The 24,381-nt window shown below is 45.2% G+C and overlaps 1 protein-coding gene across 2 annotated transcripts in view; it reads right to left on the minus strand.

Annotated features, from left to right (window-relative positions):
• Window positions 1–4,926: 4,926 nt before the first annotated feature.
• The window catches only part of vib (phosphatidylinositol transfer protein vib), an 80,551-nt gene continuing 61,096 nt past the window's right edge, over window positions 4,927–24,381 (minus strand). For both annotated transcript variants that reach the window (XM_075687035.1, XM_075687034.1), the window contains 3 exons: window positions 22,296–22,469; window positions 8,681–8,803; window positions 4,927–6,442 (listed from right to left, as the gene is read on the minus strand). In XM_075687035.1, the coding sequence (XP_075543150.1) occupies window positions 6,398–6,442; window positions 8,681–8,803; window positions 22,296–22,469 (342 nt within the window). In that variant the 3' untranslated portion in view covers window positions 4,927–6,397. The remainder of the gene's footprint in view (window positions 6,443–8,680; window positions 8,804–22,295; window positions 22,470–24,381) is intronic.

The raw sequence follows: 24,381 nt of genomic DNA on the forward strand, positions 1-24,381 counted from the left end.
GTCTGAGCATAGGCGCTCACTAACGGGTAATGCCTGCTCTCATGTCGCACGGCATTGCTCTGAGCATGGGTGCACTCCAATCTATAAAAACACAATACTTTCTGCACATAAAAATCAGACCATGAGGGAGATTATTGAAGCCTACTACATCAGGAAAAAAGGGTCGCGTTGTCTAAGCATGCCATCGTTAAATTTGCATGACAGTGAATTAGAATTTTTAAGCCGCCTCATAGTGTATACAGGATTTTGCATTTTTTTTGCCTGCGCACTGATAATGACGCCATCGATGGGAGAGCACGTAGCTATGGGTTGTGTAAATAAGTTTGTGTATGCCTTCGAATAAAGTTAGTTGCGAGTTCAGCGCTGTCCTGTGTGTTCCTGCCTCGTGTCTGTCTTATTGCACTGCCCCTTCAAGATGTTCAACCAGTACCAACTCGCCCAAATGTCGATCCTCCTTAATTATGCATTTCTTGAAACCACGTTTAGTTCCCCCCTGCACATTCAGGGCTTCATTGTCTCTTGGCTTCGTATTGCTGCAACCAACAAAAAACTGGTATCTCGGTTCCTCTTCTTGATGTTTCTGTATAGACTTCATGGGTGGGACAGTTACAATCAATTAGCAGCACCAATCTGCTGTTGGTCTACATTGATCTACAACATCGCTCTACACTGAAGGCCACAAGAAATATTGGCCACTTTCATTGGCTGCAAAGTACCAAATTGGGCAGTTTTTTTCAAAACAGCTGCACTAATGAAGAGTTCAAGCACTGTATGTGCCAACGAATATGCCACAGGCGATTAGGCATGGGGATGCTGCGAAGGCAGCTGACCTTGCACAGCATCACTACCGTCTCGGTTGTAGTGGTTTTGCCCACTGTAGTCACTAGGTGAATCTCAGTGTCGGGCTTTTTCGGAGGCGACACACCCCCTTTGTTCAGTTCTTTCTTGGATACTGCAAAACGAACACAACGGTTTATTTTTGGTTATGCAGAAGGGAAAAAGTTACACAGGTAATGCCAATGCACTCTTAGCACGGTTCTCACATTTAAGTTTTCATTTTGTATCTCCTACCTAGTTTTGTTTTGATGCACACACTTCCACAATAGCACCTCCATGTCAGGGTAAAAAAAAAAGGACCTTTTATCAACGTACCACAGACGGCAGAAACACGCAAGAGTTGTGGCCTTGCGCTAGGGAGCGAATATTTGAATGGAGCATAGCCGCGGTAGCATCGCGCACAGTCCAGGAGTCGCCCTTCCCATCTGAAGATGCGTGCAACCATGCCCACGAAGGGGCACTTTCCGCAGCGCAGTAACAAAAACTTGGACTGAGCAAACCCCGAGGTCAGAAAATATGCTTCTAGAAATATACAATGGATGGCACAGCTACGTTGGAGCTCACCAATTCCGCGTTACTGCAGACATCCGACTGGAGAGATTGGAGAATGTACGTCGTGTGCATCAGTGACATGGAGGGACAGAAACATAGACACATACTGGCAAGTCTGTGACACAGATAGGGTTAACACCTTAGGTAAAGAATTACACCACAGAACCTGAACCTTGTTCTGTTTAACATCTTAGACCTAACACAAGTGTGCGAGAATGTCAGTGCAATAAAAAAAAGCAACTCTCATGGTTCATGGCTAGTTTTTTTACTGTGTCATTCGTTGCATGTTGAGGAAAGCCTCCCCCCCCCACACCAACAAAAATAGAGCAGAAACACAGACTCCCCTATAGAAAGGAAACATCAGGGACACAGCCTTTGCCTGCTGCCGTGCTCCAGCAGACCCGTGGGACATGCCCCAGTGCACGTGATCCTCTTCCAGCGCCTGGCCTGTCTGGTGGGCAGCGAGTTTTGCTATGGGACACCAAGGGCTGCTTTTTGTGGATTTTTTTCTTGATCTATTCCTCCAGCACACTAGAAGGCATTTAAGATACTAACAGCATATCACTCTACTTGAAATACTAACCGCAGTGCATGTGACAAACATGCACAAACTGACTGAATGTCATGGAATGACAATACGAACAGCCATGGCAAAAATAATGTGCACACATGCAGTTCAGTAATCAAAATAGACGATTCTGTGGAATAGGGGAACAGGTTGAAGGGAGCCACAGCTTCAGTTGATTTCTTGGCTTGCATCCACATTGAAGGAAACACTTCTGGACACTGTATGGGTGGCTTTATATTGGGCAAATATGGGCAATAAATAGAAGGCATCAAGGGATATGAGCTTGCCAAGGTATCGGCAAGCTAATGAATGAGGCCCTTTCAAATGTCACCAATGTCACCTTGACATAAAATTGAGACGATAGTATTGTTTGTGCCTGTGCAATTTTTAAGCAGATGCCAAATAACGAAACTGTTAAAAATATAGCCCCAGGTTCCATTTCGACACTGCGACATGCTTTCTACTCTTGCATGAGAAGTGCAAACCTCTGATGTCTTGCCAGTCCAAGCAATGGCAGTTACTCCTTATGACACTTCAGAGAAACTTGCGAGTTACATCGCATGGAATTTGGCAGTGCTCTTTTCACATATTACTTGCCACGGCAAAGCCAAATGGCACTTTGGCATCATTCACATTTCATACAGTAGACATCTGCAAGTTTCGAATACCCTACATAGCACTAGCATCACAGCCTGGCAATAAAACAGTCCTGCAATTGGTCGACCACATTTAACATCCAAGGCTCGAGTAGCTGGATATGCAACTTTTCTACATGACAACAGTACCCACTGAAGCCTTAAAAACCAACCGCAATTAAGTGCTGAACCGCATGAATAAGCCTAGCTTTATGTAATGTAGCTATAAAGCAGCCTTCATGCAAAATTTTACGTTTTAAGCGCAAGTGGATGCATTGCAAAAAACTTGCACAAATAGGAATTTTTTTTTTTAATACTGAAACAAAAAAATACAGCCATCACCTCCCTGGAAGCTATGCAGAATAATGCGAACCAGCAAGGCTCCTCCTCTAAGACTGGGTGGCACCTGCAGCAAACCGAGAATCTGAGGTGATGCTCTGGGATTTGTGTTGTATTCACTCAGGTGTATTATTTAAAGGCTGTTTATCACCTGTGCCAAAATTGCTTCAATAGTGTATAATACTCGCCTATAAAAAATGTAAGCAGTGAAATTTCATAGCAGTTGGCCTTTAAGAATTGTGAAAGTTGCATACATAGCATCAGCATGTACACCGATTTATGTCCATACAATTCACATGACACTTTGGTGCTCAACTAAGCCTGACAAAAGTTATTCAAAGGCTTATCACTCCTGTAGCAGTATTAAATGGCAATGCGAGGTCTAACAGCTGTGAAGTGATCAACCTGCAGCAAGTAAAAGTGTTGGCAAGATGCAGGCCTAAAGACAAAGCCTTTAATGAGGGCAAAACTTCCTCTCATAGCATGCACATATTAAAGTAGAACTGCCACACACACACATGCCTCAGAAACTTCACCCAAACTCTTTCCCAGTACAAATCCTGACCCACTGTGACATATAAAACTGTCGCCTTTATCAGTATCTCTACACAAATTCTGCAATATTTTCTAAACATGCCCGCCAGTTGGGAATGTCAACAAAGTAATAAAGGAGATATTAAGGGTCCCCTCCTCATGTGATTGCTTCTGCACGACAGTCCCAAATACACAAAAGGCGGCTTCTCAACACAACCGAATGTCCCTCTTCTAAAATCACTATAAAGTTTGATACAAAGATCACCAGAAGGCAGCCTGGCACTTCAACCACTGACAGAGCGATGGGCAGTGCACGGAATTTCGCAAGGTTCGATGCCGCTTCGCTGACACAGCATCGTTCCTGGCACTTGTGCTGCGCATTACCCACACACTTCTCGAGGGTAGTTCAAGCGTTCTACATTCACAACCACTATATCTTGTAATGCAATTTTCAGCATGCAAATAAGTCGACAATTTCAGTTTTAACCTGGGCAGTAGCACCTGCCACGTAGGCGATTATTTTCAATGCCTTAAACCGTTTCCCATGTTCTGACAGCAGTACAATGGGAGACTAACGGAGCTAATCATTGCCATACAAGAAATCTGCGACAGGTTACATTACATTAGAAAACGAGAAGACCGCTCAAAGGCAAGGCTGAAGACGTGCACGCTGCCCTTGGTTCCCACGCTGGATGAACCGCTGCGCTTGGAATTCCATGCAGGCAGTGCCACAATTCTTTTTTTTCCTGTGTCAGCATGAAACAATGACACACTGTTTTGACTGTCTGTGCATCATGCGTTGTTGAGCGGAATAAGGGCAGAACGACAAGGATGCGAGCAGGACAGAACGTGTCTTGTCTTGTTTCTTTCTGCTGAACAACACAAAACTGTACACTCCTTCACAAGAACCAAGGCAGTAGTGTTGCCATGCATCAAGGCATGCAGTGTTGCGCTGTGCCACGTTTCATGGAAGTACAGGGAGAACCACGAACAATGCCTTAATACTTGCTGGGAACTTCCGACAATACAGAAACTACACATGCCAATTATATCAGTAAAGCAAACAATGCAGTGCAGCATCTTGCAAACTAGTTCAGGAAATGCAGGTGATGTACAGCCAGTGCCAAAAGATTATGAACCACAAAATCTTTCAAAAAAGTTGTATACTTCCATAGACTGGATGTACAGCTTGATATAGTATATGCAGACAACAGAGTTGTACGATTTTAGTGGCTATGGTCACAGACTGATTGGAGAATTATTCTCTCACATTCCAGGATCAGCAAACTTTTGGTGCCAACTGTAGTATCATGGTCAACTGAAACAGCAAGTTATGGTTAACACAATTTGTTTTTTCATTTCCACTTTCCTCACCTCCAGTGATGTCGGCAAGGTTTCAGCTTGCACACCATGTTTGCGGTATGCACAGACTACAGTGATTAAATAAGTAGCAAAACAAAATCATATTCCCGAGTTTTTATTTCAGAGAGCATTTGCACGTTATTTGTCCATGTTAATGCCTTAAGGCCTGTGATAGGTTTTTTAAATATTTTTAAGCACGTCAAGAAGTGGGCGCTAGTGAAGCAGTGTCACTGATAGCACTGGAATGAAAGCAACTGATTGGCAGAATATCGACAGGTAGGCATCAATAAAAAACGAAACAAAAAAAAAAGAACAGCACAAGTTACTAGAGAAGTCTTGCATTTCCATACACACACAAGCCAATACACTCTTGACCTATGCAGAGCAGGACAGCCCACGGTGCATCTGTGTCTGTAGCATCTATTTCTCTGCGTTTCAGGGGCTTGGTTTTCTTATGTGTATAATATGCACTGCTCTGCACTAAGAAGCTTGTCTTGCCTAGCTGTGAAGAGTACACGACGTGGGATGTAGGCAATCCTGCATCGTGCAGTTTCTTACAACGCTATATGGAGACAAATGTGGTGCCATCATTTATGCGAGCTCCTTACAGGGTAATGCAACACCATGGAAATGCAGGGAAATAAAGCCTGCAGCTTGCCATGAAAGTAGCTTGGCCCAAAATATGAATGCCACGAAAAAAGCTTTCCTGTACAGCCTTTGCTCTCCCATAATATGTTATGGTGGTTACTTATAACAAGTGAACTGCACTGAAATGAGCAAGTGGCAGTGGTGTGGTGCACAATAAGCACATTCCTTCCTCATCATCATTGCCTCAAATTTTGTACCCCACCAGTGATATTGCTCGCAATCCATTAAAACTATACACACAAAGGGAAGTGCGATGTAATAACAAAATCTTAATATAACAAAGAGCATTTTACATCTTCCAGCACAGACTGAAGCACTGTGGCAGAGGAAAGACCTGCCTTCAAGAAGTCCAGGCTCTCCAAGGAACATGCCAGCCCGAACTACCTGGCATTCCCACGCATCAAACGGTGCAGAGGCACCACTTTTCTCTCTGTTGGTGGTTGTAAGAAACTCTCTGCCTAAGGATATAGGGAACTTCGCAGACAGAATAGAGCACTGCTAAACGAGAGCATTTTGTACAGGCTGCCCACGAGACAGGCTGGATGCTCGAAGCGCTGCCACGTGTGCTGGGGCAATGCTGCTGGTCCTGGCAAATGTGTTGCCGTCTGGTGCGAATCGACCGGCAGGCACTGCTGCTAGAGGGACTAGATGGGAGAAGCTGCACACACAGGACAGGAGGAGCGCAGTTCGTCTCTCTTGGTTTTTTTTTTTTTTTATTGGAGCAGGAGACGACAGCAGGCCCCCGCCCACCGTCTCGATGGTGGCAAAGGAATGTATCTGGCCAAGGGGGCCCGGGGCGTCCTTGCGAGCCACGGCGGGCACCCAAAATTTTTTTTCTCTCTCTTAGCTAGAGGTCCTCAACGCGCAAACAACAACAACAACAGTGACTCAAAAAGATGAACCAGCAGCAGCAGGCAGCTTTTCACTCTTCACCCTTGGTGCCTCGAACTGCGCCCTTCTTGCGTTGCTGCAAGAGACAGCACGGATCACAACTGCTGTCCATTCACTCAAAGCATTCAAACAAGCAAGTGCAACCAAAACATGACAGCTCAGTCACTTCAACTATACTGTCCAACTTTATTTAAATTTAATCTGCAACAGTCGTAATGGCGCTCTTTATTTTTTTAATCAACCATACCGTGCCCTTAATTCTAACATATAACATGTAATTCTAACATGTAACAGGTTTTCACGATCAGGTAAAAGAAAATGAAATTTCAATTATACTGTGCAACTTTATTTAATGTGCACCAGTCATAGTGGCATTCTGACCACTGACTAAGCACAAAAAGGAATGTAAATGGCATGCGACTGTTACATTATCATTGCCCTGAAATTAGACACCAGGTTTATTATTGTATAAGCTATTGGATAACTGTTGCTTGCAAACTTTGAGAGCAAACCTATAAGCTGTCACAAATGCCAACTTTTCACCTAGCTTGCTCAAAAAATTTTTTAAAATTGTTGGTGCTGGCACAGTTGTTTGTGCCCACAGAAACACTACATGCTTTTTGTGTAGCCCCCCCCAGTAGAGTTCCCTCCAAGTCTACCAATGCAAGCCTCCTGCTTAGCCGAGCAGCAGGGCTCAGTGGCAGGTGCACAAGTTTGGCTGAAGCTAAACATTTGTACTTCATCTCCAAGAGTAGAACACGCTCAAAGATCCCCGACTGCTTCTCCCATTTCCCGGCAACTGCAGCGGATGTAGCTGTAAAGCTTACCGGGAAATGCTGGTGGAATTTTCAGAATTTGAATCTATCAGTCTATCAGCCAAGTTCCTTATCTAATAATGACGTGTTTATCTTTACTGGGCGACTGCGTTTCACCGCCTAGGAAATGTTATCGCTCAGCACAGGATGCGTCTGCATGTATCGAAAGTTTCTCGAATGTTATCGATGGTTCTATCCGTGGTTTGTTGTCGCAGAACCTTATGTAATCCTATTGCTTGCATGTGCAACGTGAATTGCGTAGAACTTTCTGGAGGTCACGCGGGCACCAGCGATTACTGTGGAACCTTTGATGACTCGTGTATAAAAGCCGCCGTGCACTTGCCCCGCAGATCAGATTTTGACGATCGCCGACTGTGTTCGCCGCTATAGTTGTGCTTTGAGTGCAGCCTGTTTTTGTGGGCACAGGTTCGCCCCAAAAAACATTAGTTTCGTTATTCACAGTATTGCTAATGTGTTCTTTACCGTCACTACTACGTGACAATATTTTAGTCATAATAATTTTAAAACAATCGGGCAGAAGATTTGTTTGTTTCCATTTTCTCAAAACAGTAATTTCCAACACCCAGCAAGCCTTTTACTTGGTAGATCAGTAGCTATCATAGATACAAGAATAATTGCTTTTGCAGAATGACACTAGATGTTTTGACCACATAATATAGAAGAGCAGATCTTTTTATTTGTTTTGAAGTTCTTAAAATTTGTCTTTTATGCAACCACTGCATGACCAAGTTCAAAACGCTTGAGTTAGTGTGCTATAAAACTGAACTGAACTGAAGAAATACGGAAGTCATAAGCATGCTTCCATCATTGCGTGTCGTATGCTTTCCGGTACTCATTTATGTGTCATTTGCCTTTTTTTTTTTTGCAGTGGTTATTTGTCCACTCTTCTAAAAACAAAAGTTTGTTTATTATCTCATGAAATAATGAGCCCACAAAAATAATTGAATTTTTAGAATCTGAAGAAACTACACAAACATGACAACTTTTATCATATTTGGTGAAATAATCAACTAAGATAGCTTTAAAACCCATGCCTCCCCCACTTAACCGAATATTTAGTTCATGATGAACTTTTGCTGCATTGGGTCTATGAGAAGCCAACCAGATGTTCATACATTGCTCCTCTTACCTGAAAAAGTTTAACCAGATTTGTCTTAATGGAGGCCTACTGTACTTTTACATTTCAATAAAGCAGTTAACTTTTCCAATGCTTTCCTTGACTGTTGACTTCTCTCACTGTTACTAATGAAAAAGCAAGTCTCTTGATTTCAGGTTCTTCTCACTTGAAACATTTCAATTGCTTCAAGGACTGCTACGAATATTGTGGGCGGCTGTTCATGAACAGTACATTGTTTACTGCACGTGAGAAGTAAGCTGAAGCTGAAAGGCATTTCGAATGTCAAACATTCTCATTGTGCACCAGAGCCAGTAAAGTGCAGAACCAACTCTGGAGTGGTACAAAAAAGAAGGTGGCCTACTTCATCCAATTCCTTTTTGGTCTGCTCTTCCAGCTTGCGGATGTCAGCCATGGTCATACCATGCCACCTGTCAATCCAGCAGAAGACCTGCCGGTGGAAGTTGAGGAAGATCCTTCGCTCCGTCTGCAACAGAAGCACACAAAGCCATTGCTGTAGCTCCTTTCCCAGACAGAACAAGATGGGGTAGATAAAATTAACTGAAAACACAAGGAAAATAAGGTGGGTCTCATTATATCATATCAATGCAGGGGTTTGTACAGCCATACATGGACCTACTTTCCAGTTTCTTTGACATCGGTGTCCACGGCAGTCAGGGGCTGCGAAATTCCAAAGGAACGCGAGATGCCTTGCTCTCACACAAGACTAATGATGGGAGTGTGCAGGGAGACAGGCGCTTCAAGTGATCAGCAGTGGTCAAGCAAGGGATGTGGCTGAAGCCAACATTTCAACAAGGTCGCTTTGACTAGTCTACTTGTTGAAATGTTGTCCCAGAGACATCCCTTGTTCGACCAATGCTTATCTCTTGGTCACACAGCTACTTTCTGCCCCATCACCACCATGCACACAGAGATTAAACCAGAAATTTCACTTTAAATGTGGCTATCAGCAGCAAAGTTCCACCAACAATAGCTGCATTAACCCATCGCAAATCAATCACTTGCCCACAATGACGAAGAATTATAATCTGTCAAATGAAATATTGGGAAAACACAGCGAGTAGCAGGGCCACTTCATGACAGGCCAGGCAGGACAGGCCACATAAATGTAGCTTCTTATAGCGACCACTTTGATACAGCCTGGCTACTTTCTTGGCTGCTTTTTTTTTCACCTGTGACCAAGGTTGGCTAGTTTTGTGGCTATTGACACGTGTGCTTGTTTGTCTTTATCGGGCGACATATCTCACCGCCTAACAAATGTCACACGGTGCGGGGCGCACCTGCATGTATCAGAAGTTTCTGGAATGTTATAGATGCTTCTATCTGCTGTCTGTTGTCGCCAAACCTTGTGTTATGTGATTTCATTGCGTGACGCGAATTGTGTAGAACTTTGTGGAAGACATGCGGGTCCCAGCGATTAGTCTGGAACATTTGACGACTGCTGTATAAAAACCGACGCGCTTGACCCGCTGATCAGATTTTAGACAATTGCCGACTGTATTCACCGCTATCGTTGCGCTATAAGTGTAGCCTGCTTTTGTGGGCACAGGTTCGCCCAATAAAAGTTAGTTTTGTCTTTCACAGTATTGCTACTGTGTTCTTCAACGTCACCACCACGTGACACTATGGTATTTCACATACACTTCTGGAGTTTGTGCTTGGGCAACCCTGGCTGGCACAGCATGGCCCAGAAGGTAGTGTACTGGAATACTGGGAAGTGTGCTGTGCCCGAGCGAAGAGCGGGCCCTGTGCGCAATGAAGTGATAAGGTGGTGTTGTACACCACAGGTGTGCTCAGAATAAGTTGTCAGAAATGAAGATCCTGCACAATAGCACGTCTAGCACATTACAATGTACCAAAAACAATGTACAAATACAAATCTGGCTCGCAGATGCAAAGGGACCCTTCCTAATACATCCTACTGTTTTAGCTTTCCACTCCTAGTTTAATTACTGCATAAAAACGAAATCAAAGAACCACAGACATTACAACTGTGAGTTCCTTGTGTGGGCAGCGGCATCCAAGTTTACGCAACTTAGCAAAAAGTGTGTTAAGTCACACATTCTTTGCACATTGATCCTCTATGTGCTAAAGAACAATGTAAATGTCTCTTACTGCACAGATACACGTATGGTAACAACGGTATCCTTTAGAGGTGACAGATTGTGAGGAAATAATTCTCCAATTGATTTGCTTGGAATGCATGCTGTATGAATTGAGGTTCAAAGTGGAATTCGTGGACAGTGGTTTCTTCACGTAACACTCCAAACACTGCATGATCACAATTTGCAGTGATAAGGTACGACTGTGGCACAAAAAAAAAAGTGACTGGGCCTCTTCACATGAGCTGTGGAGACTGTTGCAATCGGGCACAAAGCAAATACCCTTTGCTTTACCTCCCATTTTGGCCATTCTGCTATCTCCCAAGACTTTCTCCAGCTACACAAATACCACACAGTAGAGCAAGAACACCATGCATTTTCACAGAAGGCAGCTTTGGCGAAATACGAAGGTGCGGCTGGCACAGTCAGCATGCCAGTTGCACACAGCGCCTCTTGCGATTTATTTCATTCTCTGCAGCAGCACCTGCACCTAAGTTCTGTCATGCCACACTCCCCAGTACTCTACTACACTATACCCAGGACATAAATTTCCTGCAATCTACATAAATAAAAAGCTAGCACCCCCATCTATGCAAGTTTCCTAGAGGATGCTGTGACAATGCGTAAATGAATATGGATCGTTGAGCTCGTCTTGAACACGGCTTGGCCCAAAAGATGGTCACAGTTGCATAAATAAAGCTTTCTTGGAATGAAATCTTCATAGAAGGTCTTGGTTCTCTTCAGCATGTTGCATCATTTATTTATGCTTGCTCACATATATGGTACCCCCCCAAAATAATTTGATATTGAACCACAAGTTTTCTGATCTTTCCTACAAACTTAAATGACCTAGTGGCTCTGTTTAAGTGTAATGTTGTTACATAGGCTAACATGAGTGCTTACATTTCTATAAACATCATTATGTAACATTAACAAAGAAAAAACACTTCAGAATGTTTTAGTGTAGCTGCAGTGCGTTTATGTACAGTGAACTCACTTGAGTGAACTTCAAGGGACTCAAGGAAATAGTTCACTTAACTGATGATGATGATGATGATGTATGGGGTTTCATGGCGCAAGGGCCAGGAATGGCCAAAGAGCGCCATGCCTGTGGTAGTGGGTGTGCGGTGTAACTATTACTATGAAATTGGTGTGTCGTGGCTGTAAAGGGGCCTTAAAATATACGCTCTAAAGCGCGTAAAATCTGTGTAATAAAATTATGGCGATGACGTATGACTTGTACTATGAACATTTAGATGCATATAAAAAGAATTATACGATAGGTAAACTATATCAGATTATGAGAAATGCCAGAGCACTACTGCCTCCTTAGAGCCCTTGAAACACAAGGGCCTGGAGACATGTGCTATTCAAAACAATTATCGCAGTGGCATCCTCTCGAGAGAGGAGGCGCTACGAATTCATGGGACTAATAACATGCAAGACCACATCTCTAAGATAACGTAGCACTGTGTCTGTATTAAAAAGCGGTTCTGGACCAAGGAGCATTGCAGGATGAAGAGGAATGTGCTGTCGGTATGCTAATGAAAAATGTCTCTCTCTCAGATTCGGCTTCCCGACACTCCAGGAGAACGTGGAGTACGGTCAGCCTCTCCCCGCATCTACCACAGGTTGGAGGCTCACTTCCGGTGAGTAGAAAATTATGGGTGCCAAACGTGTGTCCTATTCTGAGACGACAGAATAGGACATCTGTTCGGCGTGATTTTGCAGTAGAGGGCCAGAATCCTAACTGTGGTTTTATCAGGTGGAGCTTATTATCCGTTTCCGCGTCCCACATGCGTTGCCAGTGGTCTCGCAATCTCCTTCGCAAGAAAGGTCTCAGATCTGTGACAGGCACCGCAGCGGTAGGGTTAACAGCTTGCGATGCGATTGACGTGGCCATCTCGTCCGCCAGAACGTTACCCTCGATACTACTATGGCCAGGCACCCAGCATATTATGATATGCTGGTTAGATCTGTACGCTTTACACAAGACGGAATATAGTTCATTAAGTACTGGATTTTTGTGTGTATAAAGTGACATCAGGCCCTTCACGACACTTAGGGAGTCTGTGTATATCGCTGACTTTTGGAGTTTTGATTTTCTTATATGCTTCACGGCAGACAGTAATGCGTAGGCCTCGGCCATAAATATACTTGTTTCCGGGTGTAGTACATCGGATTCTGAGAAGGATGGGCCGATGGCAGCATACGACACCCCGGCATTAGACTTCGAAGCGTCTGTGTAGAACTCTGTGCAGGAGTGCTTGTGCTGGAGTTCTAGGAAATGAGTTCGTATTTCGATCTCTGGTGCGTGTTTTGTTATTTCTAAAAAAGATATGTCACATTCTATGACCTGCCACTCCCAAGGCGGTAACAACTTGGTTGGATGCATTAGGCGAAGCTCGAGGAGTGGGACATGTATCTCATCACTAAGCTCCTTCACTCGAAGCGAGAAAGGCTTTCTTACAGAAGGATGATTATGGAATAGTGTAGAGCAGGTCATATCGTTAACAGTGTTAAAACATGGATGTTGATGGTTGGAGTGTATTTTTAGGAAATATGTAAGGCTGATGTAACTTCTCTGTAGATGGAGCGACCATTCATTTGATTCCGCGTATAAGCTTTCAATCGGGCTTGTTCTGAAAGCACCAGTGGCTAAGCGGATACCTAGATGGTGGATAGGATCTAGGATCTTTAGTGATCTCGGAGCGGCAGAGTTATATACGACGGCACCATAGTCCAATCGTGATCGAATTAGGCTCTTATAAACATTCATCAGACACTTCCTGTCGCTACCCCATGTTGAGTGGGATAGAATTTTAAGTAAGTTCATTGTCCTTAGACATTTTTCTTTAAGATATTTAATGTGCTGTATAAAAGTAAGCTTGGAGTCTAGTATAATACCTAAAAATTTGTGTTCTTTGTTTATGGGTATTTGATGTCCACACAGTTGAACACAAGGATCTGGAACCAGGCCTCTCTTTCTAGTAAAAACAACACAAGAGCTTTTGTGGGGGTTGATCTTAAATCCGTTTTCGTCAGCCCACTTGGAAACCTTGTTCAGGCCCTGCTGTACCTGTCTCTCGCATACTGCGAGGTTGCAGGATTTAAAGCCTATTTGTATATCGTCGACGTATACGGAATAAAAAATGGCCGGTGGCAGTGAAGCAGGTAGTGTGTTCATCTTAACAATAAAAAGAGTGCAGCTGAGCACACCTCCCTGGGGTACACCAGTTTCCTGCGTAAAAGGATGTGACAGTGCATTACCGACTTTTACTCGGAAAGTACGGTTGGACAAATAACTTTCTATTAGGGCGAGCATATTGCCACGGATGCCCATTCCCGACAAGTCTCTCAAGATTCCGTAGCGCCACGTTGTGTCGTACGCCTTCTCCATATCGAGGAACACGGATAGGAAATATTGCTTATGTAGAAAGGCTTCGCGAATGTTTCCCTCAATGCGCACAAGGTGATCAATTGTGGACCGCCCTTCCCTGAAGCCACACTGAAAGGGATCAAGCATTTGGTTTAATTCCAGGAAATGTATGAGTCGCCGATTAATAATTTTTTCAAACAGCTTGCAAATGCAACTTGTGAGGGCTATCGGGCGGTAACTTGACGCCAACGAAGGATCTTTACCTTGCTTCAGAATGGGAATCACAATCGCTTCTCTCCATGCAAGTGGAAGATATCCAGCAGCCCAAATAGTGTTAAAAAGTGCAAGTAAAGTCAGTTGTGTATCAGTGTGTACGTTCTTAATTATGTCGTACATAATTCTGTCAGGTCCTGGTGCAGAGCTCTTGCATGTGATCAAGGCAGCTCTTAGCTTGGCAATGCTAAAGGGACAGTTGTAAGGCTCATTCTCTCGACCTTTTCTTGTTAATGGCTTACGTTCTTCTGTTTCTTTGTATTTGAGGAAGGATTGTGTGTAATTTGTTGGACTTGACACGCTCTCAAAATATTCCCCAAGTGAGTCTGCCTGGTCTTCCAGTGTATCTCCCTGCGTGTTTACCAGGGGGAGTGAATGTGTTTGCCGCCCTCTAATCCTATTTACTCTGTTCCAGGCTTTGGCCTCATCCCTGAATGAGTTAATACTTGATAAAAACTTGTGCCAGCTTTCTCTTCTGGCCTGTCGGCGGGTTCGCCTGCCTTGGGACTTTATTTTTTTAAAGTTCATAAGATTCTCTGCAGTGGGAGAAGCGCATAGCAACCCCCACGCCTTGTTCTGATTCTTACGGGCGATCCTACATTCGCTGTTCCACCACGGCACACGTCGTTTGCATGCCAGACCACTCACTTCGGATATGCATTTTGATGCGGCATCTATTATGAATGATGTAAGATATTCCACAGCAGCATCAATTTCTAAAGAAGACATGTCTGCCCATGAGATGTTAGTGAGAGTTCGAAATTTCTCCCAGTCAGCTGTGTCTATCTTCCACCTAGGAGCTTGCGGAGGATATTCGTTTTCTTTAGATGTTCTTATCAGTATAGGGAAGTGGTCGCTCCCGTAAGGATTGTTCGTTACTTCCCATTCGAGTTCGGGCAGTATAGACGGGGAAACTATGCTAAGATCTATTGAAGAAAAGGTTCTGTTTGCTAGGGAGTAATACGTGGGTTCCTTCTTATTCAGTAAGCACGCACCTGAAGAAAAGAGGAACTGTTCAACGAGACGACCTCGCGCGTCTGTACGAGAGTCGCCCCACAGGGAGCTGTGCGCATTGAAATCGCCGAGAACAACATAAGGTTCTGGCAATTGATCTATATAGGATTGAAATTCTTGTTTCGTTAATTTGTAATGTGGGGTTATGTAAAGAGAGCTAATGGTGATGAGTTTGTTTAGGAGAACAGCTCGAACCGCCACTGCTTCGAGAGGCGTTTGTAGCTGTAAAAGTTGACACGCAAATGCTCTTATGGATAACAATGGCGACACCGCCCGATGTTGCAACAGCATCATCGCGATCTTTGCGAAAAGTTATGTACTGTCGGAGAAAGTTTGTGTGTTTGGATTTTAAGTGTGTTTCCTGTAAACACAGCACATTTGGATGGTGTTGGTGGATTAGTTCTTGTACATCATCAAGGTTTCTAAGGAGACCTCTGACGTTCCATTGTATGATTTGTGTATCCATATTTAATGTAAATTAGTGCTGTGTGTACGGAAACGGAAAGATGCCTTAGGTTACAGAGCCCTTTCGAGGCCCTGTAATAGGTGTTTTGTTCTTTCTGAAGCGTTCGAACGATTCTCGACGCTCCTTAGGCGTTTGGTGCGCCTTGGGGACAGGTGTAGTGTCCATTGCCTCTTGTGAGGCTCCGGACACGTGCTCTTGCGAGCGAGAGGTTTTCAGAGGAGTCCCGCCTTGGAGGGCAAGACCCCTGCGCCCACCAGCCCGGAGGTCGATGGGGCTCCCTGAGGGATTTGGCTGTGCTGGCCGTTGCCAGCGCTGGAGGGGGCCTCGGAGGTTGGGGCAGCCTCGGCTGCGCCCACCTTCGGGGTCGATGGCTCCGTCTGCTCGGTTGGCGGAGTAGCGCTAGCTGCAACCACCGTGGGGGAAGATGGCGTGACTGCCGACTCACTGACTGTGGGTCGGACAGCCGCCGGAGGCCGTTGTGACGCTGCCCCCTGACGCGCCACATCGGCAAAGGTTTTCTTTGGCAGGTATGCTACCCGCCTTCGTGCCTCTTTGAACGATATATTCTCTTTTACTTTTATAGTCACAATTTCTTTTTCCTTCTTCCAGGAGGGGCACGACCGCGAGTACGCGGCGTGGTCCCCGTCACAGTTTACACAGTGTAGAGAGTTCTTACATGCTTCAGTGGCGTGTTCAAGGGCACTGCATTTGGCGCATGTTTGGCGGCCTCGGCAGCTCTGCGAGCTGTGGCCAAAATGTTGGCATTTGAAACATCTCAAGGGATTCGGCACATACGGTCTTATACGAAGCTTGATGTACCCGGCCTCGATTGACTCGGGCAGGACACTGGAGTTGAAGGTGAGTATTAGGTGTTTGGTCGCAATTTCTTTTCCGTCTCGCCTCATCTTGATTCTTCTGACATTTATGACATTCTGTTCGCTGAAGCCCTCCAAGAGCTCAGCCTCAGTCAGCTCCAATAAATCATCATCGGAGACTACGTCACGGGTGGTATTCATGGTACGATGAGGAGTTACTGTTACTTTGGCGTCACCAAATGAAACTAGATTGGGTAGATTTTCATATTGTTTCTGGTTGCAGAGCTCCAAGAGGAGATCGCCGCTTGCCATCCTGGATGCTTTATAACCTGTACCAAAAACTTGGGTAAGAGACTTGGACACGAGGAATGGAGAGATTGTTCGCACGGGTTTGCCTGGTGTTTCAGAGTGCACTACATGGAAACGAGGAAAAGTTTCTTTTTGGCGGGCAAAAAATTCAAAGACATCATCGGTGCGCCCCCTCTTGAGGGAGCGGTCAGGTAAGGGGGGGAAAGAAGAAGCCATAAGAGATTGTAATTTCGGCAGTAATGCCAGCCACCCACAGTGGAGTCCTACAAGGGGACGCTGCAGGATCCGTAAAACACGGCCTGCAAACGCCAGCAGTACGTTACCACTATAACCAAATACGAAATAACCTAGGTTGGCTATTCACACAAGGTTAACCCTTGCTGCCTGGAAAAATTGGAAGTAAGTGGAAGCTAGGAGAAGACAGGAAAGATAAAAAGTGAGAGAAAGACGAAGATTAGAGGAAGAGAGAGACAGGAAAAGGCAACTACCGATTTCCCCCGGGTGGGTCAGTCCGGGGGTGCCGTCCACGTGAAGCCGAGGCCAAAGGGGTGTGTTGCCGCCGCCGAGGGGCCGTAAAGGTCCAAACACCCGGCATTGGCTCAACCCCCAGGATCCCCTTTTCCCCGGACACGGCTAAGCCGCGCACGGCTACACGCGGGAGGGTCCAACCCTCGTGTGCTCGGGTCCGTGGTGTCGCAACACACCAAACGCCTGCTGACGCAGATGCCCCTGCGGGGCCGCTTAACTGAAAGTTCACTAAACTGAACATTCACTAGCATATGGAAGAGCATAGGGCACAGCAGACAAGTCAAAAGTGTGAAATGCAATTTATGATAGAGTTATGTACATCAATATACATGAAGAATGTAACAGTTACGTTGCTGCATATCTACTTTTGAAAAAAAGATCTAATTTTCATTTGCAATAGTACTCTTAAAGCGCAAGAAGTAACACAGCTTCCCGAAGAGTATGTTTTTGTGCGCTTCCTCTGGCACAAATTGTTGCTGAGGCAGGAAGCCTCGCAACTTTCCAAAGAATCCTACAGCCTCGGCTAGAGTTACAGTATTTGAATCTGCCTCTGGATTGCATCTTCCTTGTTGCACTCTTCTTCAGGACGAACACTGGAAACAATTTCCAGATCTAATAGTTCAGCGCAGGTAATTAGCTCACTGTCACTGCACATAGTCTTCAAACGAAATGTTGCTGTCAGCATCCAGCTGGTGACAGACCTTTGTGAACATCCCGGAGTGGATCACCTTGTCGCTTTCACCGCACAGAGGGAAAAGGCCCGATTTATGCCAGCAGTTTCTAATGTTAGCCGGTGTTACTGTCCACCAGGAGGCTCAAGTTCATTTATTCACTATTCAGAAACTCATTTAACCTAAGATTTTTGCATAGAATGCATAGGAGAACTGCCTGGGATTTCTTAAAGTTCGTTATTCTGAAATATTTGTTAAACTGATGTTCGCATAACTGAGAGTTTACTGTAGCACTTAATCATTGTGACAGACAGAACAGTGGTTGCCTGATGTGTCTTCAAGATTTGCTTGCTTTTGGCTTTCATGGCCTAGACTGGTCGAACCATCTTCCATTGACATGGAGTTGGGACTTGGTACTTGCATGACGGCCACCTCCAAAACTCTTCAGATACTGTGCACTCCCTGATTAGCTGCAATTGATGTGGTTTGCTGCTTTTGCTTGTGTGGTGGTGTACGAATTGATCACAGTTTTGCTGTGCCAATCACTGATTTACTGGTTTTCTTGCTGCCTGCTGCCTTTTCCTGGTCATGTGCAAACTAGCCATTACTTCTTTTTTTGGTGCAACACAGCAGATGACAATCTGAAAAGCCCCTCTTTCCAGAATTCCCATGCATGCACAGCATCAATTTAACCCTTTAATGCCGATTGTTGCGAATTCGCAACATACTGAATAAGTGAAGCCTGTGCCATGGCAATGTGCTTTCTGGCTCAAGTGCCAGTTGTCACAAATTCGCAACAATGTTTTCTGGCACTGACATGCAGCACCATCTAAGAGCGTAGTGGGAGGCTGGCAACCATTGTTTAATGTCACGATTGCCTGACGCACCCATACACATGATCCGGTAAAGTCTTCGGGCTTAACAAACGACGGGTGGACGATATCAAATGTTGCTCCTGTGTCACGTAGAACCTTGCAACCAACGCCATTCACCGTCATGTCATAGGTGTAAGGCAAGAGTAAATCACTCTCTTCAGTTAGCAAGTTAACGGACACAGTTGCTTGTCGGCACCCTACTGCATTATGGCCTGGTTGTTGGCATTTGTGACAGACTAACGGTTGCATTTCTGCAAACTTGGAACTTTTTGGTTCACTCGAGTTGACCGCATGCACTTGGGCGGGAATGTTGTCAGATTTCCCTTGGTTGCTTTCTCTCGCTCCTTTCCGAAACTTTTTGAATGCTCCTGACGGTTTCTTTTGCACTTCTGGAGTTTCCATTCTGCAGGAACAGTACTCGTCAGCCAAAGTGGCTGCCATTTGCAACGTACCTACGTTTGACTTGTCCTGAATCCACAGGCGCATTTGCTCCGGAATAGACGCATAGAATTGTTTTAGCGCGAATACTTCAATTAGACGTTGCTTGTTCTCGTATGCGTTGGCACTTTTAAGCCATTCTCCCAACAAGCTCATGGATTTATAGGCGAATTCCGAGAATGACTCCCCTTGACTACGCCTCATGTTACGAAACTTCATCCTTAAGGCTTCTGTGGACAAGCTGTACCTTCGCCTCAGCTGAAGCTTTACTTTATTGTAGTCACGTGCATCTTCATCTGGCATTCTTGCGATTACGTCCGCTGCTTCGTTTGGAAGCAATGTCAGGAGGCGTTGCGACCAGGTCTCTTCTGCAAATGCTGCTCTAGTACATGTCCTCTCAAAGTTGATGAGGTACAAAGTGATGGTGCTACCAGCCCTGAAAGGTTGCATGTAACCACGCATGTCGAAACTGTCAGTTCGTTCAAGGCTATGCAGCCGCATCTCTTTTAACTTCAGTTCTATCTCTCGTTGTTTTAACTGTTGGGAAATGTCTTCCAACATTCCTCGACTTCGTCGTTGTTCGCTCCGCATTTGGATATTGCTTCAATAATTGCAGGTTTACGCATCGACTTCTGTACAGGGATACCTAACTCTTCTGCTAGCAACACAGGTTGGGTTTCGTTAACGATGTGAGGTTCATGACTGCTGAGAACAAGTGCTACTCTTACACGTACTAATATTTAGCAAAGTCAAAAGGCCTCAACTACCAAGTAAATGTCGCTAATGCTCCCAATGAAGTCAAGTAAGCCGTGCTCTCACCAAACAGGACGCCAAGGCCACCACCGACGTGCGCTCCAGCCGCTGTCCGCAGTCTGCTGCCACCAGCTGTTACGCATTCAACGGCTAGATGCCGTGGGCGGCAGGACGACCGGCCCAAGGAACAGACGACCCAAGCAGCGCCAGGAAGACGACGACGTTTATTTGTTCGGCGACGCGCTTTTTAAATGCTAAGCAGCCAATCAAGGCGTGGCAAAAGAAAGGAAGATATCGCGGCAAGCGGGGCAATCTTATCTGAAGATTACAATGTGTAATGCGACCAGCACCGCAAATGTTACACAAGGTGCTCGCACATGCAGTGTGAACTATATACCACAGGTTTTCCAAAAAGAAAAGAAGTTCATGTTTTTAAAATTTCTTGAGAATGTTTCTATCACAGAGATTATGAAAGGTGTGTAGTGAATTTGAGGGTGCAGTTGATTTGTGCTATGGCGAGCCATCGGCAATTAATCGACGATAACGAAATGGCACCTAAGCACGCAGCTCAGTGCACCGCACGCTCGACCAAGAAACGATCAGACCAACTGCATTCAGTGATTTCGTCTGTACTCAACTGACGAGTATTAAAATATATGGAAGATCATAAACCACACGTCTTCCAACAAGTGGTGACCCTGACGGGCGATGGCAACATACCACCAGCTCATCCGCCCGATTTCGCAAGGCCATTCTCATTTCCTGGGCCACGCCGCCAGAAACCTCTTCACAACAGACCACGGACACCGCACCCCACAATGCTACGGCAAGTGACCCTGTCATCGCCAATATCAAGCTACCCAAATTCTGGCAGACGAACTCAGAACTCTGGTTTCTTAGCATTGAGCAGCTTTTTTGACGCCACCGCGTGATGTCACAAGCCACAAAGTTCGACCACGTCATCGGTGCGTTACCGCCTCCCGTCATCGCCATCGTCAGGGATATTCTCTGTTCCCCGCCTCCTCAAAACCCATACAATGTTCTGAAACAGGACTCGTACGCCGGACACACGAGTCGGAACAGCGTAGACTGCAGCAACTGCTCACAGAAGAGGAGCTTAGTGACATAGAACCCACAGAGCTTCTGTGTCACGTGCAGCATCTCATTGGAGACAGCTCTGCTGCACTGGACACCTCCATGCCGCGCGAGCTGTTCCTGCAGCAACTAGCTCAGCCCAAGTTCTAATAGACTATGGCAAGCCATCAGCATTTAATCGACGATAATGAAATAGCAAGTGGAGCTGCATGTTAGCAGGCGCCACTTCGTTATCATCGATTAAATGCGGATGGCTCACCATAGTGCATTAGCATTTGGGTTAAGGTAAGTCACGAATTCACGACATTTTATATTTGTGGCCCTCATTAGCTGTAGCAACATGTTGTCTAAGACGTGGAAAGTGCCTTGCTTTTTTGCAGGGGATGAACATTCGAGTCCTCTTGCGTTAAAAAGGAGCTTGGCGCATGCCTTTAGCTGGAGGTTGTAAGTGACGACAGCTGCCCAAGAGGAAGAGAAGCCGGGTGAAGTCTGTGCCTGTAGCCAGCATTAGCACTGACAGCACCGCACACTGGCCAGCTGTCAACAGCACATGCCGACTATGCAAGTGACCAAGGGACAGAAAGTGCAACGTGCACCTCTGTCTGAACAAAAAATGTCAACTGTACTCAGTACTCTCACCAGCCATAAGTCACCAGAAAAGTAGTGTTGCCCATTCATTAACTATAAATCACCTTTAGTGAAAAATAAACATTTTTGCACAAGTTACGCCTGGAGCTGCCTTAGAGTCTTATTTTCTTCCAATATGTGTCCAACATCTCTTGGCCTATGTTCCACATGTCACTAATTCGCAACCCCAAAAGTTCTGCAGAGTATAAGTCTTCACACAAGATAATGCTGGCATTCGTTCACAAAGGCTAAATGAAGTTCAAAATCTCCTGCAACAATATCTTCTGCTGCGCCTTTGTTAATTCCGGTGTTAAATGGTTAAAAAGAAAGTTTAATTCTCGGATTGTAGGTGCCAAAACTGTGACCCGATTACGAGGCCGTGGTGGACTCCGGATTAATTTTGACCACCTGGGGTTTTTAGTGCGCACCTAAATCTAAGTGCGCGAGTGTTAGTGCATTTTGACTTTCCCCTTCAAGATGCGGCCGCCTCGGACGGCATCGAACCTGCCACCTCGAGCTCGACAACGTGCCACGGCCAGTGGGCCACCGTGGCCGATCACAGCATCGGTTTCCCAGGGAAACCGGAAGAAACTCTACGACCTACACAACTCACTTTCTGAATGTAGGCCTCGATGCGGCTCTGCAGGCCAAACCACTTGAATTCGGCTGTGACAAGCTTGTACGCACACATCACAGGCTTGCAGGTCTTCATCCAGTCCCCCTTCAGGGGACCTCGACCAGTCTTCTTGGACACAAAGGTTGACGGGTCCTCGTCCTCTTTGTAGTCCTGCATCAGCCGTGCACAAGACAGGGCCTCTACGCACACACGCTCATGTCCCCCAAGAACCATACAAAATGCGGTGGCACAAACCGAACCCACAGGTATGCTTTAACATAAAAAAAAAAATTAAGAAAAAACAAGGTGCTGAAACCTTCACTGGCTTCTCCAAATTGGAATTGCTTTTTGAGGTAACATCACTCAAGTACCAGGATCCAAGTACATTTAAAAAATGCACAAACTGTGCCTTTACATTGATCCAGTCCGATACTGTATGCAATGCTTATAGAAATGCCATTGCATTAATTCTTTACTATTTTATATCACACTGAAGGTTTCATCCCCATGTATGCTACTGTTTTTCTTTCCTTCAAGTTGCTGTCATTTCCCCTGATGGATACATTTTTATTGTCCTGCCTCTCTCTGATGCCTTCAGAGCAAAATATATAATGGACAGCAAATTCACAAGAGCACTGGACATGGCATTAAACATTCACTACACATACCGGTTAGTTCATAAAGTTCCTATTTGTCCATGAGACAGCAGACTTACAAACATTCAATCATGCAAAGCAAGAAATTCTGCATGCACTACAAGTGATAATAGAGTATCCCAGGACCCGTTGTGAAGAGCAGCACATTTATACAAGCAGATTAAAGGAAATTCAACAGCTGATGGGAGGCATGCAAAAAGTGCTTTGACTGAGCAGCCTGTTGTTACTCCATGCAATTTGCTTCAGTGAAAAAATTATGGAAGAAACCACCAAAGGCAACTGTCAAAGCCAGCAATAGCTTTTTTGTGTAGGTTGCATGTCACCATGCCATCCGTGAATCACGACACCTTATATGGGCACAGCAGAAGATACATGGTGTGCTAATCTCACTGCCAGCCAGCCACTTTGCCAAATTATACCACGACACACTATAGCTTATTACAATCACTGCACTAGAGTTGAAACTCCGTAGCAAGCCATAGCAAGTATCCTGGCTGCAACTTTGTCGCAATGGCTATCCATGAAGCGGTCGCACTCGAATCTGAGGTGCTGGCACTCGCAGCTGGCGTACACCCTCACAACCTCCGCAACTAGTATACGACATCACCAGCACATGCGCCAACAAATCGGGTACTTTGCTCTTCCTCTGCACCTGCACTTTCTCCCTCCTTTCTGTACTCTCAAGGTATTCATCGTGCGAGATCAACCGATAGCCGTCCAAAGAGGGCGAAGTAGGTAAAAAAAAAGCTATCACCTTAAAAATAAGCACAGCCAGCTCCTTCCGTCCATTCAAAGGCAAGGACATTGCAAACCAGCCTGGTGCGCACGCTGAAAGTTGCACCTTTTGTATCAGAGAACTAGTGTTGCTGAACACTGCGTAATCTACAGTGTCTGAATTTTTCTTTGGCGTGCATCTTCTTCCTCACTTCAGCAAGTCTAAACACAGCATCACATCAGACCTGCCATCTAGTTCAGAAGTTTGTGCTGTTACTGGCCACCATAGAGCCTCACCATAAAGAAAGAACTCGTGGAAAATCTGACAACAGCATGCGCACACTGAAAGTACGGCACTTAATTTCAGCATGGAAGTCAGAAGCGTGGCAGTTTGGGCGAGTTGGTATGTCATGACTTCTTCCTTTCTTGCTCTTTCTGAGCTGCGCTACAAGCCTAAAATCAGCATGGAAATTATGAGCAGTACATGGGTTCGTCCAAACTTTGCAGTTTGGCCTTCAAACTGCTTTTGAAACTTCTTGAAAGGGGAAGCAGCGCACAGAACACAATACAAGGAAGAGAATGGACAATGTAACCACACTGCTTTGCCCACACAATAAATTGTATGCTGTGTGCTCCTTTTTCATAAAATCTGTCATTTTAACCTAATATGTCATCATGGTTGTACAGCAATGTTTAGCCTGATTTAGCCACCA

Source organism: Dermacentor variabilis, chromosome 3, assembly GCF_050947875.1.
Source record: "Dermacentor variabilis isolate Ectoservices chromosome 3, ASM5094787v1, whole genome shotgun sequence".
In the NCBI taxonomy this organism is placed as follows: domain Eukaryota; kingdom Metazoa; phylum Arthropoda; class Arachnida; order Ixodida; family Ixodidae; genus Dermacentor; species Dermacentor variabilis.